At 42.1% G+C, this 20,083-nt stretch overlaps 1 protein-coding gene across 1 annotated transcript in view; it reads right to left on the reverse strand.

Moving 5' to 3' along the window:
- Positions 1-925: 925 nt before the first annotated feature.
- PCDH19 (protocadherin 19) overlaps positions 926-20,083 on the reverse strand; it is a gene marked incomplete at its 5' end in the record, with an annotated part of 107,942 nt that continues 88,784 nt past the window's right edge. Inside the window, one exon of the mRNA XM_081336677.1 lies at positions 926-1,646. Coding sequence (XP_081192803.1) covers positions 1,054-1,646 — 593 coding nt within the window. The 3' untranslated portion in view covers positions 926-1,053. The remainder of the gene's footprint in view (positions 1,647-20,083) is intronic.

Below are 20,083 nucleotides of genomic sequence, written 5' to 3' on the forward strand. Positions count from 1 at the left end.
GGAAATCAAAGTTTGGAGAAATAACATCATATCCTTCCTTGAGGTTGTAAGAAAAAGAAAGAAAGAAAGAAGTCGACCTCAGCACTTTACATCTTTTGCAAACAAGGTATAGAAACAAAAGAGGGGGGGAAAAACCTGCACAGTGGGCAAGAAAGAAAAAAAAATGTCAAAAAATCACCTGGCAAAATGATCAGAAACTGGGACTCTTAAATTTCTGCAGGTTCCCCAAGTCTTAGATTGTTGTTCATAGAACACAACCACAACCACAATTACAACAACAAAAAAGAACCCAAAAACTTGAAAAGCTTTTTTTTCTCCCTCCCCCCAACACTCGACACACAGGATTTTGCAATATCAAATACGATAATAGTACAGAGAAGCATGGGGCAGCAGAAAGCTCTGCAGATCAAGGGCAGATTCATAGCAAAAGAGCACCATCTTAGAATATGAATTCACTCTGGATACAGGGCAGATCAGGAGCGCCATAGGATTGGGTATAGACTACAAATGGTTTTGTTTGTTTTCACACTGAACCCTAATGAGGGGGAGGCACTTTGCCCACATCAAGAGGTCCTGAATAAGCACAACCAAGTTCCTAGTACGCAGCTGCCCCCATCTAAATCAAGGGCACCACATTACAGATTGCTTAAGACAAAATCGGAGGGCTTTTTTTTCCCCCAAAATTCATCGGAGACCCAATTGTCAAGCCATTTCTTGCCAAGGTTGCTTGATCTGGGAAAAAAACAAACCAGGAATTCAAAATACTTTATGGATAATACTTCTGTTAACCCAAAGGGCCCTAGGTCACTTACCCGGCTAGAGAAGAAATAGGGGAAAATAAAAATAAAAATTGTGTTCATTTTGCTTCACTAGCCCCCTGATGAACCATATGAGAGATTGTCACATTAACGATCGCTTCATTTTATAAACAATACATTGAAGGAAAGCTTCTAAATACAGCAACTTTTGCCTGGTGAACTGTCAGTAAGCTCTTAAAAACGGTGAATCGTGTTTGGTGACGGATGCGTCTGTTTGTTCCATCCGCGGGAGCGCTTAGAGTACAATATCCTTTAGCCTCTTCACGCCAGGCGAGTCTTTCTCCCTACATTCTTGTAGAAGTGGGTTAATTTCATGCACTGTGGTCTCACTGTCCGAGCCCCTCGGCTCTGCTTCCATAGGCCTGGAGGGACCGTTGGTTACAAACGGCTCTAAGTCGCGATTGGACGGGCAGTGAAATATGCTGTAGGACACCAAGGCTTTGCTAGATGAGGGACTCTTCAAATGGACGGGCGAGGTGATGGGACTGATAGCTTCGCAACCGTTCCCAGCCTCCCGGACGGCCCCGTTCACCTTTGGGCTACAGATGGGTGGATCCAATGTCCTTTTACCTTTGACAGTGATTGGCCCCCGTTCCTCAGAAACGGGTTCACTCCTGTCTTTGCCAAAAGTTGCAAAAGTTCTCTTTGCGCTAGAGTCTTCGTAAAGCTCTGTATCCACACTGGAAGCTCCTAAAGAGAGGGACATGACGTTCCTTCCGTGTTCAGGAGATTTGGCCCGGGCGGGGGCAGGATTCCGGGGCATCCAGCATCGGTCAGAATGGCCAAGGATCCGACACTCTTCTCGACAGTGGAATCCTTCACTCTGATCTAAGGTCAGGAGACAAAAGAAGACGAGGAAGTTATTAAAGGGATGCATGAAATGCATTTTGTTTCACGTATGAAAGCTCAGTCACACTCTTCTGGTGGATTTAGCAAACCAGAACCTAGGATATTTCTTCTGCTCCAGGATTTGGTTGAAACAAAATCTGGGATGGGGGTTAGGGGGGAATTAACTTATTGGGTATACATTGCTCTTTGCCCCTCTCTCCTTAATTCAGGTAGTCCTCGACTTACAACCACAACTGAGCCCAAAGTTTCTGTTGCTAAGTGAATCACTCCCTTTGTTAAGTTAGTAACATGGCTGTTAAGTGAATCTGGCTTCCCCCTAGACTTTGCTTGCCAGAAGGTCATAAAAGGGGATTACGTAACCCCGGGGCACCGAAACTGCCATAAACGTTGCCGAGCGCCTGAATTTTGATCATGTGACCAGGGGGATGCTGCAACGGTCGTAAGTGTGAAAAACGATCCTAAGTCATTTTTTTTCAGTGCCGTCGTAACTTCGAACAGTCACTAAATGGGCCGTTGTTAAGTCGAAGACTACCCAAAAAGGCAAGAAGACTTTGCAAGATCAGAGTTGGGTTAGCATTCCTGGTTTTGTTTTGTTTTTTTGTCTGGACGACCTCAAAGGGCTGACACAGAGGCATCAAGAGACCTAAGAAATGATGATCCAATATTCAAGTTGCATTTCCCAAGTTTCCTGGGGGGAGGACTCGTGAAACCGCACTCCGTACATTTGCCTAGAGCAGCGTTTCCCAACCTTAGGAACTTGAAGATGCGTGGACTTCAACTCCCAGAATTCCCCAGCCAGCTATGCTGGCTGGGGAATTCTGGGAGTTGAAGTCCACGCATCTTCAAGTTCCTAAGGTTGGGAAACGCTGGCCTAGAGAAGAGAAGAGTTGCCATTTGTTCACTCTCCTCTACAAAATGCCTCCTGTTTCCTGTAACAAGATGCAGACGTTTGTGAAATGACATTTTAAAGGGTTGTTTTTAATCCCAGCGGCTCCCCCTTCTCCTCCCCCCCCACAACTTCTTTTAACAAGTCGAAGTTCAACTTTCAACAGACTACCGTGTCAGTTGGCATTTCTTGCTGCTGTTGCTGTGCCTGTCAGAAAAGAAACAGCTGGAGGCAAACAAGTTACAATGTGAAATAAATTAAAGCCGTGTTTGTGAAGTCAACATTTCCCCCACACACACACTTCCCAGTGCCAGCGCTAAAAGGCACGGGGCTTTCAACCCTGCCCAATGTGAGATATCCAGGTATCAACTCCACAATTAAGATAAAGATTCTCACTCCGTCCTGTCCAATGTTTTAGTCAACTTCTTCTTGAATTAGTACAGATTCTTTGCAGATGCCTATATTCGCAGCGAGGGGCAGAACCTAAGCAACCTCGCTTTGATCCAGAATAGCGACGGAGGGTCAGACCTGTTTCATACTTGCCTAGAAGCCCAGTAAGTGTAAACTGGGCTGGAAAACTAGAACAAAAAAAATCATCCCAGAAGGTGCTTTTCCATAAACTGTAGCAATAAAAACCACTTGGATGGGTCCATAAAGTCACCAAGAGTCAAACGTCAATTCAAGGAAGTCTCTGCCTTTGGGGTGGAATCTCCAGCTAGAGTGGGGTGTGTATGTGAAGAGGGGGCTCAGCTTAAAATTCTTGCCTAGAAGGAAACAGCACAGGTCTTACCTCCCGCCGAGAACCTGAGGCCTTATCTGACCGTGCCCAAGAGAATGTGGTCAGTCTGGTCAGATTCTTGTAAATAGGCACTGCAACATGAAAGAAGTAGCTTTGAGAAGCTCACAGTATGGGCCTGGATCCTTGTGCCACAAGGTCCACAAGTTTTAAAGCTGCCAAGGTTGGCCACCCTGATATAAACATTTCTGATCCTTTAAAAAAGCAAGCATTGGAAAAATGCACACTCACAGACACAATTGCTTGGACAAAAGACACACAGTATACCTGGTTATCCATTTTAATATTAGTGTTAACTAAATTCAATATATATATATATATATATATATATATATATATATATATATATATATATATATATATATATTTGTGTAAATTACTAACAAAGAATTAAAGGGAAACTGAGATGCATTTCTGACTCCTTAGTCGTCCTCAGTCAGCTATACCCTTCTGAGATTCGAACCTGGGCTGATTGCATACAAGGCAGTGTTATTTGCCTCTAAGCCACAAGGTCCCTCTCGCTCTGTTAGCTTTTTTTTTTCTGCAAGGGAAGATATGTTTCAAATGTTAACTATTTAGATTACCTTGCTAGGCCCCAAACATGGGGCAAATCTTTATTTCCTGTTTTCAGCCTATCTTGAAGGCTATCAAACAGGCAGTAGTCACACCGGACAATTCATATATTTGTGTAAATTACTAACAAAGAATTAAAGGGAAACTGAGATGCATTTCTGACTCCTTAGTCGTCCTCAGTCAGCTAAATAGTTAACATTTGAAACATATCTTCCCTTGCAGAAAAAAAAGCTAACAGAGCGAGAGGGACCTTGTGGCTTAGAGGCAAATAACACTGCCTTGTATGCAATCAGCCCAGGTTCGAATCTCAGAAGGGTATAGCTGACTGAGGACGACTAAGGAGTCAGAAATGCATCTCAGTTTCCCTTTAATTCTTTGTTAGTAATTTACACAAATATATGAATTGTCCGGTGTGACTACTGCCTGTTTGATAGCCTTCAAGATAGGCTGAAAACAGGAAATAAAGATTTGCCCCATGTTTGGGGCCTAGCAAGGTAATCTAAATAGTTAACATTTGAAACATATATATATATATATATATATATATATATATATATATATATATATATATATATATATATATATATATATATATATATATATATATATATATATATATATATATATATATATATATATATATATATATATATATATATATATATATATATATATATATATATATAAAAAGGAAACACAAGATAAGACATCCTACTATTAAATACAGTACATTGTGTTGTTTAAGTGTTCCCTTTATTTTTTTGAGCAGTGTGTGTGTGTGTGTATATCCCTCCCTCTCACTCTGTCTGTCTGTCTCTCCCTCCCTTCCTCCATCTCTTTCCCTCCATCTCCCTCTCTCTCCCTCCATCTCTCTCTCTCTGTGCCTCTCTCTCTCTCTCTCTCTCTCTCTCTCTGTGCCTCTCTCTCTCTCTCTCTCTCTCTCTCTCTCTGATACTTTATCTCCATCCTGAAATATAATCTCCTTCGCTTCAGGTTGGAGCACATACAGATAGTCTGCAGTTCAACCTTTGGCATGCATTTCCAAGTAAACAGCAGATGATGGGATCCATTTCTGCACGAGAAACTGAAAAGCCATTGTCGGTAGTCGGGTTGATTGACAAATAGTCTCACCCTGGCTAGGCATTTTCTGATGCAGCTGAAATAGAACATTTTCTCCTGGCCCAGAGTAATTTTGGCATGCACTTTCCTGTCTTGGAATTCAGCCAAATCTCTTAAGAAAAGCTCTTTTTCTTTAATGGGCCATCATCTCCTAAGATCACTCCGCTCTCCCTTTTCCAAGCAAGCCGTAAAGGGTTAATGCTAACCAAGCAGAGTGGAATTATGCCTTCAAGGTTTTGACGTAGCAAACTTTCAACTGTGTTGTTGCCAAGTTCGCTAAGGATTCACGGCCCAACTGGCCAAGGACAGTTCATTGAGATGCTCGGCGTATCTGCGCATTAATTCCAGCTTTTCGGCTCCATTTGTATTTCCACCACACTCCAGCAGCACCCAAAAAAGAGAGAGAGAGAGAGAGAGAGAGAGAGAGAGAAGCAGCAGCAGCTAATAAAAATTCTCAGCACACAGCCCAATGCAGCAAAATGTATATCTGTGAGCGGCTTTAGGACTTAGAGAGAATATACTTGCTGAAAAGCAAACCTTAAGGAACTGGCTTAGAAGGTGGAGGGAGGGATGCCACCAAGAAAGAACTGACTGCTTAGAATCCCACATCTCAAGAATATTCTCTGCTCCATCACATAAAGAGCAATCCAAACAATAACACTAGAAGTAAGATTCTGAAATTCCTGCTACAAGACGCACAGAGAGAGAGAGACTTCTGCCTAAGAATTGTTGGTGTGTTCATTAAACATACTGGTTTTTGTTCTCCTGAGCTAGAAAAGCCCTGTGGAGGATACGAGCTCGGTTGTTTGCTTGCCGACCTTACATTACCCAACTATGGGACGTCATCAGTGCAAGAGAGTCTGAGGCAGGGGGTAGGCAACCTTGGCTCTTTTATGACTCGTGGACTTCAACTCCCAGAATTCCTGAGCCAGCCATGCTGAGGGGAAAGGGAGAGGTTTCCAAGTTGAGCCGTGCTGGCTCAGGAATTCTGGGAGTTGAAGTCCACGAGTCATAAAAGAGCCAAGGTTGCCTACCCCTGGTCTGAGGTTTGGTGCTGTTTATATATAGTAGCTTGCCCTGCCTCTTTATATACAGTAGCTTGGTGGAGGTGTGATTTCCTCCTCAGTGGTTCCTTGATTAGAGAATACTTTTCTTCCTGATTGTGTTTTTTCCCCTTTCCTGAAAAACTAAAACATGTCCCCTCCAATAGCCCATATACAGATAAGCAAGGATTAGCACCAGACAAACAATGAGGCAGGAAACAGTACAGGAACCACAGCCCCACTAAAACCGGCAGGGCAAGCTACTGAATATCAACTAGCAGCAAACCCTAACCCTCACTGGCACTGAAGATATTATCTAGTTGGGTAATGAAATGTCTGCAAGCCAACAACCAAGCTCAGAGAACACCAAGAGTTCCACAATTCAAGCCAGAACTATGGCTATCTTGCTATTTGCCTTTAACTAAACACTGAGCCACGGCCGTGCCTATTTTGCTTTTTTTTTCACAAGTGCTGCAGTTAGTGCGATATGCAGAAATCAGTATTTTTATGGGGCTCTTTTTTAAAAAAAAAGTTTCTAGCCCTTGCGATTTTTGCACTATAGGAAATAATTCTGTGGTATTCAGTCTTGCTTCTTCTCCCCATAACTTGAGAAGGTAAAACTGTACGCCTAATTTTTGTGAACTAGAGAATGCGACTATTGGGATTTAAGTAATTTGGGGTTCCTTAAGGATAAATGTTCAGGTTTCAGACAAGCATGTATGGAAATGCTCAATGCACACAGTACATCTGCACAGAAGCATACACAAACACATACTTTGCAAACAACAATAAAAATGAAAGCGGGAAGTCCATCTATGTGCACTTGGTAAAATGGCAAAATTTGGGAACTGGGAGGCAAAACCTACGCGCACATCTTCTAGGTTGCTATCATTTTTTTTTTCTGAGCAAAATTGAAATGATAGCCAACATTAGTATATGTTCCTCCTCAAGTCCAAAATTCTACTGTGCTATTCGGAAGAAACCTTGGTGATCCCTTTATCTTCTCTTTAATTTCAACCTGCCAAACTCTGAGCTAAATATCTATAATTTCCTCCCAATGCACGTATCCATAATTGTATGACAGGTTCCATGCATCTGGTGAGGAACTCATTGTTCACCAAGATGTGCTCTTAAAACGCCCTCGGGCTGCGCTTTTAGACACTAAAACCTCCCTTTCAAAAAACAACTTAACAAGGGAGGCGTTGTGTCTTATTTTATTGAAGCCAATCCTCCATTTGAAGGACTCTTAAAGGACAGTTCTCTATTTGAAATGCTGTCCAGTCCAAATCCAATTTTTTAGAAGCTAAAGAATCAGGAGCAGACAACCTTGAAGTTATCTTTCAATACTGAACACCAGAACATCAAGCCGAGCCGCTCACTTAGTCCCCCCAACATGACGGGCTGAGGTGCATTTATCTATAAATTGCATTTATACAACTGGTATTCCACTGGATTGTGTAACCTGTAATCTATTACAGGTGGTCCTTGGCTTGCCTTACAACCACAACCAAGGCCAAAATTTCTAACCAAGTCACAGGTGAGGTAGGGTTGGATCATACAAACACACCCATGATGCCATCCAACTCTTTGTGTTCTCAGCAGGGCCACCCATCTGTCACTGTTCCATTTGTTCTTTGCAACCAATATTTTAGCCATTTTTATCAGACATTCTTTGTTCTTACTCCATTTCAAATTTCAGGAAAAGTTTATACCCTTTAGCAAGAACACGTTCATCATTCATACGCAGTTCTACTTCAGTCGTACATGGTTCAAAACTAACAATTCTTCTGTGTATCTTAAATCATTCCTATAATTGTATATAAGAGAACCACCAACACGTATGCGGCAGCCAGGTGGGAAGGAGTGGGCAGGGTCCTAATTAGGGCTTATTTTTGGAGTAGAGCTCATATTAGGCCCACCCCCTCAAATCAGGGTAGGTCTTTTTTTGGGGGGGGGGTTATTTTCAGGGAAACCCAGAACTAGCTCAAATGAAGCATGTGGTCTTCTTTCCACCAGAATGCAAAATATCTCCACAGCTGAAGCCACAGCATTAAAATAGCAGATTAAAAAGGAAGGAAGACGATTCAGTGAGTAGGAATGACTTTATTTCCATCCCAATCTATTTTGGATCCAAAGAAATAAAACAAGCATAAGCATTAATTAGCCCTATTTTAGGTGTAGGGTAGAATCCTGCTTTAAAACAAGAAGAGAGAGATTTGCAAAGCAGTGGTAAACTTTGGTGTGCTTTGGGCAACCATATGGTGCAATCAGTAATGGCATCTTTCCCGGGTACCAGCAAACACCACGATCATTAAAAAAAAATTCATTTCAAAATCTTCCTGGAAGCTAATAAATTTTACAGCACTTTCTCATTGCAACAAAGGAAGGCTTAGTTCCAGACAAATTAAAAGTAAATTGATTGCCTTGGGGAAACATATTCAAATATCACTTTTCTGTTAGAAAAATCTCTTTCCCTAAAACGGAGAGAAAGGGAATGAGACGGCCTGAATGATAGAAACAGCATGGAAATGGCAACGCTTTGGATCCCTGTTTACAAAATTGGATAGTAAGTAGGAAAAATATCAGACTTAAAATAAAATGCAAATATACCACTGGGGTCCAGGCCTAACATTTGTGCTTGAATGCATGAATAATAAATATGAATAAATAGTAAACATAAAGGGATCAAACATCGCTTTCAGTGTTCACCCTGGTTATCCATCTCTCCCAGACTACATAGACAGAAATATTACATTTTGCTTCAGGGTGCAGTAAGGGGAGAAGAAAGAGAGTCAAGAGAGACCGTTTTATTCTTTAGAGGCAATTCAATCAAGGACCATATTTAGGTGTCCAAAAAGGTTCTCATCCTATTTCTAACCATTTTGTGAAGATTGGTATATTTATTGTGCACAATGCAGGAGGCACGGTGGCTCAGCAGTTAAGGCACTGAGCTTGTCAGCTGGAAAGCTGACAGTCGGGGTTCAAGACCCAACTGCCCTGTGATGGAGTGAGCTCCCGTTACTTGCCTCAGCTACTGCCAACCTAGTCGTTCGAAAGCATGCAAATGCGAGTGGATAAATAGATACCACTTGGGTGGGAAGGTAACAGTGTACTAGGGGTTCAAGACCCAACTGCCGTGTGATGGAGTGAGCTCCCGTTACTTGCCTCAGCTACTGCCAACCTAGTCGTTCGAAAGCATGCAAATGCGAGTAGATAAATAGATACCACTTGGGTGGGAAGGTAACAGTGTACTAGGGGTTCAAGACCCAACTGCCCTGTGATGGAGTGAGCTCCCGTTACTTGCCTCAGCTACTGCCAACCTAGTCGTTCGAAAGCATGCAAATGCGAGTAGATAGATACCACTTGGGTGGGAAGGTAACAGTGTACTAGGTGCTGTGGCGTATAATCACGATGGCCACATGACCACAGAAATGTCTTCAGACAACACTGTTACCCTCGGCTAAGAAACAGAGAGGAATACTGTCCCTAGAGTAGGACACAACTGGACAACGAAAACCTTTACCTTTATTGTGGATAATAAATCATCCGGATGTAAGCCCTTTTGAGGCAAGTTGTATGCATTCACACACATAACCCGCCATGACCTCTGTATGTTTGCAATAAGTGGCTGAATTCATACAGAGTTCCACCACCCAGTTTGCCGAGCTAGTTATGCGTGAAACTAATGTGTCTCTGTGCATATATCAGCATCTATGCATGCGCATTAGTCTTCCGTATAGCATTAAATCAACTCTCTACAATCTGAGTGAAGCCCTACTCAACTACTTACAGACACAAGCACATACACAAGCACACACACAGCTTAAAGACCTATGCTCCTTCACATGAACCTTGATGGATAATAGAACTCTGCAATCTCTACAGAAAAATGAATGCTCAAAGGAACACACCATCTTCATTGTTTGCGAACAATAACCCTATTCTTGAGTGGTTTTAGAAAGAACTTTGGATACTCAAACTCCTACATATACCTCATTAAAAACCCTTAAAACAAATCTGGGCACTAAATTGATATGATTAGACCCACAGTGTTGTTTGTGGGAAGGGAGAGGCGAAACCTGAAATAATACAGTTGACTAAGGTGCGAAGAATCCACAACTGAAATGCTGCCTATATTCTTCAGTACAGTAAAAGGGAAAAACAAGAGAAATGTTTTTCTATTGTTTTCCTCTTCCCCACCTTTCCTTCCCCCCCCCCCAAAGCTATGAATCATACAATAAAAGTCAACCAGGTAAATAAAAACAAAGGATTACAGAACACATATATCTCTCATCTTTGATCAATAAGCAACACTCTTACATTCAATCCACAGCTCTGAATGCATCTCTGGGGTCATTATAACAGATGACACATTCTAACAAATCATCTCCTATTTTAACTCTGTTTTATAACAGAAGGGAGAAAAAAAAGATAAGTCAGTTCAGTTGCAAAGTTTTCAGATACCAAAAAGTGGTTATTTGATTCCAGGAATTGTTAGCTGAAGTTTGCATTTCACAATTAACAGTTTTCTCTGGGACCTGAGAGGTAAGGATTAAGTATGAATCAGGCAACCAACATGAAAATGATTAAATCGATGTCCCAAACTATAATCGCATCTCAATAATGGGTGGGCACCTCCAGTTGTTTTTTTAATCCCATTTATATCCCGCCCTTCTCCGAAGACTCAGGGAGGCTTACAATCTAAAGCACAAATCAATGTGCTTAGCAATAGCCTTCATTCTATGTATATGCCTGCTTATTAGGGCATTCGGGGGCCCCACAAGCGGCATTATTACAAAGTCAGCTTAATTGCCCCCAACAATCTGGGTCCTCATTTTACCTACCTCGGAAGGATGGAAGGGTGAATCAACCTTGAGCCTGGTGGGATGCGAACCTGCACTAATTGCAGGCAGCTGGTGTTACTTAAGGAGGCATTAGCCCACTGCTTAGCCCACTGCTCCACCAGCAGTTGGTCTAAGAAAGAAAGTTCCTACTTGTTTTAAAGAAGTTTCTTTTATCCTATTGCAAGAATTACTGGCACGGTCAAAGAATTTTTGACTTCCCTCCATTAATTCCTTTCCTTTCCGCAAACCATCCCTGGTGTATCCCCCTACATGTGCAAAAAGAACAGAAATGATCACATGTGACAAGTCACTTTAGCCTCCAAACAGATCTATATAGCTGATGAATCTCCTGGCTCACCCTCCCCCTTTTTTTTGGTCCCTTTGCACAATAAGAGGTGTCTGATCTTTAAAAAGCTCAGCACCCTCAGCCATGGACAGTACCCAGATGATCCTGAGAAATTCCTACAGCTGGAAGCTAGAATGCGTAGTAGGAAACACACCGCAAAACAAGAAACCATTTCCAGAACGTTGCCAAGAAAAATATATATAGCAATCTGAGGTTTCTCCTTTCTTTGGATTAGCTTGGTGGTCTGTAAGTTTGGATGTTTTATTTTCCAAGGAGACAACATGGAGGAGCTATTTACAAGACAGGTGGATAGAGAGATCAGTACAGCTTGGCAAAGACATCAACACCTGGACACCCTTTCAGAAATGTAAATCACCCTCAGCGAAAGATCACCACCCATTCATAAATCAAGAGACAAATTTTCTTCGTAATCTCCTTCTCGTACGTCTCAACATCTGAAAACAAATTGAGAGGGAATTCGTTGTAGAATATTTCTCATTCTTTGGCCTGCCTCATTCATTCCTAAGAAAATTTGAATCTGAAAGGCTGTTAAGCCAACCCAAATTTCCTTATTTAGATGTTGGTTAGGAATAGCCGGGGACAGTGACCAATTTTTTGTATAGCAATTTAAAATCTGGTGGGGTGGAAGAGCAGCATGGGCAATTCAGAAAAGACAGAATGCGAACCCTGGATCACAGCAGAGGTGGTTGAGGACTGAAGAAATGGGGATCCCCAATTAAAACAATTCTTGTTCCTCTTTTGCCCACCATTTAATGATAAAAATCTCATGTCCCAAAGGCAGATAAACTCACGTAGGTAAATTCTGGGAACACTGATCAATAATGTGTTCTATGTGATGTATCTATACAATATTCATACAACTGCCCATTTCTCTCTTTCCCCCCTCCCCCCTGTGTGTGTGTGTGTGTGTGTGTGTGTGTGTGTGTGTTTACAGAACTCACTTGTGGGTGAACACTTTTTGGCAGGCCAAAGAGTCAAGAATCCCCAATTCTTTCATTGTGCTAACCCAGAAGGTGACCTGTTCAGTCTCAGCTTAATATGATACCTGAACCCAGAGCCACTGTGGATCAGAGGACCTTAAAAAAATCAGAACATGCAAAAGAGGAGCTTCCAAAATACCTAATCAATGTACTAACCAGTGATCGGAATGCAATCCTTGTGCCCTCTTGTTCAGACATACTGTACATCTAAAATGTAGAAAGGGGATTAAATGTCCTGCTTGGGATAAAGCTCAGTTGGGTTACCAAAAACAAATTTACTGAGTCAGTTTATTCATTTCATCATTTATTCAACTTCATTGAACTGGTAGATTTACAGCTGTCAATACTAATCCATCTTTTGCATGCATTTTATGGGGTTTGTTTTTTTCCTTCTCTACCCCAATGATGAGTGTATATGTGTGCAGTTGCTGGCAAGTTCTTGCTTTTATTGCAGCAATTTTCCTCTAAGTCAATACTGATTACACCTAATAAACACCATCCAATTACAACAAATACATTTTTATAAGAGGCTGGCTGGGGGAAAATTGTACTGGCTTTGCAGAAACAAGAAACGGAGAGAGAATATATAGCAAGTAAGGTCAACATGCAGAGGGTATATAGCTATTGTTCCAGCACCTGGGAATTTAAGACACAGCCTCTAGCTTAGCTACCAGCCACCAAAGGATCCCTAATCTTGCTTTACTAATGAGTTCTAATGATTATTCATAAGAGTCTCCCCTCCACCACCATTGGAGCTGGTGTCCTCTGTCATTTATATTCTCAATGTCTAGATAACAATGCAGCAAATATGTCCACATCAAAGGAGGTGCCTGAATAGTGGATCTAGGGAAGGAGTATCTCAGTTCTACCAGTGGAGAACACCCAGCTGACCTTTGCTGATGAAAAACTAAGTTGCCAGTTCTTGGGTGGGAGATCTCTAAAAAATACAAGGAGAGTTGGCTATCTTGAGAAGTCAAGTAAACAAATAGCATCATAGAGTGGTTAAAGTGTCGGACCGGCACCAGGAGACCCAAGTTCAGGTCCACCATCAGAGCTGGTGGTTTTACTGCTCAATTTTGGGTCAGTCACTTTCAGTCCAAACCTGTCTCATGAGGTGGCTGTTGGGAAAAATGGGAGAAGGAAGTCTATTGCCCTGAACTCCTGGACCAAAACTAGAGAAGAAATGTAATAACACCAGCTGCCTGCAATTAGTGCAGGTTCGAGTCCCACCAGGCTCAAGGTTGACTCAGCCTTCCATCCTTCCGAGGTAGGTAAAATGAGGACCCAGATTGTTGGGGGCAATAAGCTGACTTTGTAAAAAAATGCCGCTGGGGGGGGCGAAAGCCCTAATAATAAGCAGGCATATACATAGAATGAAGGCTATTGCTAAGCACATTGATTTGTGCTTCTTAGATTGTAAGCCGCCCTGAGTCTTACAATCTAAGAAGGGTGGGATATAAATGGGATTAAAAAAAAATACATTAACAAACTAGGCACTGCTGAACCTTTATCATATTGCTGCCCAAACCCATGGATCTGTTCACAAGGTCCTCAGGCATCAAAATCAACTTGAGGAAGACTTTAATCATTGATTATACTCTATATTGAAGGGAGAATGGGACTGCTTCCTTCCTTATTGGGAAAATACCTGGCATGCTAAAAGTAGGTAGCCAAATCTCATTTTGTTGATAGTCAGATCTCATTCTATGGGGTTCCTCTCTCTGGAACTGAACGCATGGAATCTTGCACTTTAAATAACTCTATACAGTGCAGTAGCTTTAGGAGATATCTAACTTCCGAAGCCTGGCCATGTTCAGGAAGCAATATGTAGAATCCATCAAGATATACAGTATAGAGTGTGTCTTCCCTTAATCTGAAGGAGAGAGGAACAGCGAGAGAGGGAGATACTGTCTAACAATGTAAACGTTTCCGCAAGAGCTTAAGGGAAATAAGACTGTATATACCAGTGTGCCTCAACCTTAGCAACTTTAAGATGTGTGGACTTCAGCTCCAGAATTCCCCGGCAAACATGTTGTCTCCTCATTCTAATCCACGCTGGCTGGCGAATTCTGGGAACTGCACACATCTTGAAATTCCAAACACTGAGAAACACTGGTGTGCATTTTTCCGATACAAACTGATTACTGTCTGAGGAGTCCTTGGTGCTCTCTGAGCTTGGTTGTTTTCTTGCAGATGTTTCATTCTCCAAACTAGGTAACATCATCAGTGCTGATGACGTTACCTAGTTTGGGTAATGAAATGTCTGCAAGAAATCAACCAAGTTCAGAGAGCACCAAGAATCCCTCGTTTCAACTCTGAGCTACAGATATTTTCCTTTATTGATTATAGTCTGTTGCCTCTAAAGAATTCCTCATCGTCCTCTTGAGAAGATTACAATTCACAATGTTGCATAGCTGCAGCCATGGTATAGCCACGAGTTTCATCCCCCCAGCCTACTCCTAACTTGGTTTTTAGTAAGCAGCACCCCAAAAGGTTCTTGCTATCCTTGGCTGTATCCCAGCTGCACCAGAGCCACAGAACTATCCATTCAAGCCCCAGGCCCTCACCAGTGAAACTGCTTTAGGATAATCAGCTGGGTTTTAAGAAGAGCAATGAACCAGATAATCTGATAGGGCTTTTTCATTCTCCTTCCATTGTGTTTCTATATTTTACAAACCAAATTCCCATTAATGCTAATGGGAGTTACTGTACCAGCTTCCATTCACCAAGAAAAGAATTATAGGCCTTTGACTTCATTACAAAACTTTAAAATTCATTACTATGGGATACTGAGGGATTGCCCTAAATACCCTTTCTTTGTTATATATTTCCTTGTTAATGCAATTGTTTGAGTGTACCGTACCCCGCTGAGCAGGAAACATTTTCGAGGCTGTTTAAAACACATTCTCCTACAATTGGAAGCAAACTCTTCTGTCTCCATTTATGCCTTTGACACCAGCTGCCTTCAGCTTAATGGGACCAGAGTAGATAAAAGCAAATTAATCTTTAAAAGGTATTTTTATTTCTCTCCTATTGTCAAATCTCATACAGACAAATTCAAGTATTTCTGGTCTTCTATGTGATTCAATGCAAGCCATGCATTTAAATCTGCACCGCAACAATGAACCCAATTATTAAAACATCCTATTCAAATGTATGCGCTGATCAAAAAATGGCCACTACATTATTCTTGGTTTTAAAAAAAAATGCAGAAATTTGAGAATTTGAGGAAGGATAACAATAAGAGAGAATCGATGGAGTCTGAACAGCAGCTGGGCAGGATTTTAACTGGCGCAAACTGGAATCAATTTGAACACCAGTCTATAGAGCAAGGATTTTTCTCGTCATCTCCCATCCAGATATCAAGAAGGTTCAACTCTGTTTAGCTTTTCAAGTACGGTAAGGTAATCACCTAGGTCCATCATCCCAAGGAGTAAAGAGACACCATAGCTTGCAATCTTTGGTATGCAGAAAAACAGCTAAGGTGGACCCTCCCCAGCAGTTCACAGGACATATCTAATAATTATGCAGATAGTTGCTTTAATCTGGCAATAATATTCCTAACAATAGGAGGATAACAACAAAGAAACTAGGTTGAAATAACTCCTCCTGTCCTTCAGCCTGATAGCCTTTACATTGGCACCGTTAATCCATTTTAGATTCTAAATTCCAGACACCATCTTTGTATGGGAAGAAAGCAAAATCTGAGATCGAAGCATGAGACTTACCTTAGATATTTGCCAGTAAATTGTTATATTGTGTTCTTATGTTATCTACGATGGATATAATGGAAATGGGTTATAATTTAATATGAGCATGTGAAACTGATGCTTGTATTTAAGACTAGATACTCATACTGTTGCTTGTATTTAGCAGTTTCCTTTGGCTTACGTGGAGAGAAGCTACAGGCTAAAATGGTGTTTTAGTGCAGAGGTGCCCAACCTTTTGGGCACCAGGGACCAGTTCCGTGGGGAGAGGTTTTTCCATGGACCGGAGGGTGCATGGTTTTGTATGCTGCCTGCATCTCGTGGATGGGGCTTTGCTTGTTTGTGCGAACCAGTTGCTGGCATGCCGCGGCCTGGTACTGGTCCCCGGACACTGTTTTAGTGTCATTCTTCACCACAATGTGAATAGTGGGAGGGAGGGAGGGAAGGAAGGAAGGAAGGAAGGAAGGAAGGAAGGAAGGAAGGAAGGAAGGAAGGAAGGAAGGAAGGAAGGAAGGAAGGAAGGAAGGAAGGAAGATACACATAAGCCAGATATTCTCCTTTGGCAGAACAGTATTTGAATTTTCTTCAAAAGTACTAACCAGGACACACTAACATAAAGTCTCTAAACTGCACTATTTCATTTTCAGCATTACCTTAGCAGCAGTTCAATCTCCCTCCCCCTCCAGACTCCTAAGAAAAGGTTGCTGCTTGGAAGGGGGGTAAAAAGTGAGGTTTTAAAAAGCTGCAGGAGAGATCAGGGCTAAATCTGGGAAACTTCCAAATGCATTTATGGAAATAGAAAGCTAGCTTTTGCTCGATCGGAGTTCACGGCAGGCCTTCGCAGCAACCTCCCTGTTTAAGCAACCAACAGGAGTTTTAACACTGTGCATGATGATATTACCTCCTCCTGGGATCAGCAGGAGTTACAAGAGACTCTCAGAAAGTGGGGGGCGGGACTGGCTGGGGCAGCAGGAGATCTGACGCCTGAATCCAGTCCTCTTATGGGTGACACCAGTCCAGGTCTCCATCGAAACTTAGGAGCAAGTGAAGGCAGCCCTATGGAAACCATACCGGAGAATTGCTGCAGGAAGCTTTCCCTACGCCTCCTCGTTGTCTGGCATGCACAGATGCAACGCCGCCTCTTGTCACTGTGAAGTCTAAGTCATTTAGAAAACACTTAGCCATACAGCAAGCAACAGAATTAAAAAGACATTAAACTTTGGAAGAAGGCTGGGGAGGGGGGGGAAGGGAGGCGAACTTTGACAAGCTGCGCCAGATACTAAGTATAATTAATTAAATTGGATGGGGCCCAAGAGAGACAGGAGAAGAGATGATGGCAGCCGGAATCAAGGCAGCAAAGCACAAATGTTCGGCATGCCATTTCGGAAGGAAAATAACATGCTGGTAGCAATGCAAGTGGCAGAGGTTTTGCAGGATGCAAGTCACAAAAAGGCTGCCAGTTTTGTGGCGGGAATGGAAGGGAAGAGGGAAAGTAATGAAGTGTCTTGAAAGACAGGAAGCCAATAAAATAAGGAGGTTTAAAAAAATCTATACTGGTTTGATATTGGTCACCACTATATTAAAAAAGAGGCTGAGATTCTGGAAAGAGTGCAGAGAAGAGCGAGATAGATGATTAGGGGTTTGGAGGCTAAAACATATAAAGAATAGTTGCAAGAAGTATGTCTAGTTTAATGAAGAGAAGGACGAGGGGGGACATGATAGCAGTGTTCCAATATCTCAGGGGTTGCTGCAAAGAAGAGGGAGTCAAGCTATTCTCCAAAGCCCCTGAAGGCAGGACAAGAAGCAATGGATGGAGACTAATCAAGGAGAGAAGCAACCTAGAACTAAGGAGAAACTTCCCAACAGTTAGAACAATTAATCAGTGGAATAACCCAACCTGCCTCCAGAAGCGGTGAATGCTCCAACACTGGAAGTTTTTAAGAACAGACTGGACGGCCATTTGTCTGAAATGGTATAGGGTTTCCTGCCTGAGTAGGGCATTGGACTAGACAACCTTCAAGGTCCATTCCAACTTTATTATTGTTGTTGTTGTTGTTGTTATTATTATTATGAGAAGCAACCTGGAATTAAGGAGAAACTTCGTAACAGTGAGAACAATTAACCACTGGAACAGCTTGCCTTCAGAAATTGTAGGTGCTTCATCACTGGAGGTTTTTAAGATGAGCCTGGACAGCAATTTGTCCGAAATGGGATAGGGTCTCCTGCTCAAGCAGGGGGTTGGACTAGAAGACCTCCAAGATCCCTTCCAGCTCTGTTATTCTATGTTCTACCTAGAATCCGAACACTGTGAAAATGTATCTTTAGTCCATTCCCCAAACAAGCACATTATGCCCTGAAGAAGAGAGTGGCAAACCAGTCAGCATCAGCACAGATCATTGATCAATTAGATAGAAATTAACAATGATCTGGTCTGAATTAGGAACCCAAAGTCGCAAGTAGCTTTATGCAGTGAAAAGGCTTTCTGTGGAAGCTCAATGAAAGTTGGACCATAAGAAAGGCTGAGCGCCAAAGAATTGAGGCCTTTGAACTATGGTGCTGGAGAAGACTCCTGCGAGTCCCTTGGACTGCAAGGCGATCAAACCGGTCAGTCCTAGAGGAGATCAACCCTGACTGCTCTTTAGAAGGCCAGATTTTGAAGCGGAAACTCAAATACTTTGGCCACCTAATGAGAAGGAAGGACTCACTGGAGAAGAGCCTAATGCTGGGAAAAATGGAGGTCAAGAGAAGAAGGGGACGATGGAGAATGAGGTGGCTGGATGGAGTCACTGAAGCATTAGGCGTGAGCCTAAATGGACTCCAGAAGATGGTAGAGGACAGGAAGGCCTGGAGGAACGTTGTCCATGGGGTTACGATGGGTCAGACATGACTTCGCAACTAACAACAACAACAAGAGGGTCTCACTGCTGGAGAGAGTAGGCAAAGCAACGAAAGCCGTGTAACAGTTGCCTCCTGCAACCCAATGGGAGGAAAGACTAATAGTTAAATGTTATGTGATGTTTATCCGTCCTCATCCTTGTGAAAGGCTCATGAAAGGCAAAATTACAAATAGTTTTGAGGATATTCACTCAATCTTCATTATTTACAAATTCTGCTTCCACAGATTCATTTCGTTGGTTCTATAAAAGTGCAACTCATTTTTCGTCAAATGTGGTTGCAGCGCGACTATACGCAACCAACACAGTAGGGGGAAAAATATCTGGGAGTCTTACTGTGCAGCAACAACACAAGCTACACTGAAGGAAATCGCATTCTTGCTGTCACAGTGTTTGTTGTGTTAATGAGTTTTGATATCATTCTGATAATAGATCGTGTGATCCCACCAGGATCAATGCTTCGATAACCACATTTTCTGTTTCCATGGGAGTTTTTATATGATACACAGACAGGAAGCAGTGGCCTATTCTCCAGCAAACCACTGTTAGAAAATCTGTGGTACGATTGATAGAGAAACACAGCTCACTTGAATTAGAGCTGAGATCTTTGAATTATAGCTGAGCCTAAAAACCATCTTTATTCCAAGATTATTTTTGTTCTCATCCTGCATAACAAATGATGAAAAACAAATTAGGAAGTGGCTGAACAAATCATGATTACTTGCTGATCTACAAGGTTTGGCTGCTTTATTATTGGCTTGTTCATCAAACCCCATTTAAAACACAAGCTGATGTATCTGTTTGCTCTTCCATTCCTATTCAGAATCAACAGATGTGACTTAGCTGCAAACTGAAAATATCATGGCTTGCGTGGCCCCCAAAGGCCAGAACAAACGATGAGCATGGGAATTGGGTCACAAAATTCAAGGAGGTGGCAAAAGAACTAACATTGGCTGGACAGTGGGAATAGATACATTATGCAGACATTCCCATAAGTGGATTGTTTTGATTTCCAGGTTCCACTTAACATCTGGAAGGACATGATGAGAGCTGCAGGTAGATGAAGTAGAGTTGAAAAGTTGATGTGGCCATGTCGTACATTTGGGCAGCCCCACAGACTTCTGGGTTTTCTTGGATTGAGAGGACGTTTTTAACCATGTAAATGTCTATGAAGATTCTCACTCATCCAGGCCATGGTTGTCCCAAA

Source organism: Vipera berus, assembly GCF_964194415.1.
Source record: "Vipera berus genome assembly, chromosome: 11".
In the NCBI taxonomy this organism is placed as follows: Eukaryota; Metazoa; Chordata; class Lepidosauria; order Squamata; family Viperidae; genus Vipera; species Vipera berus.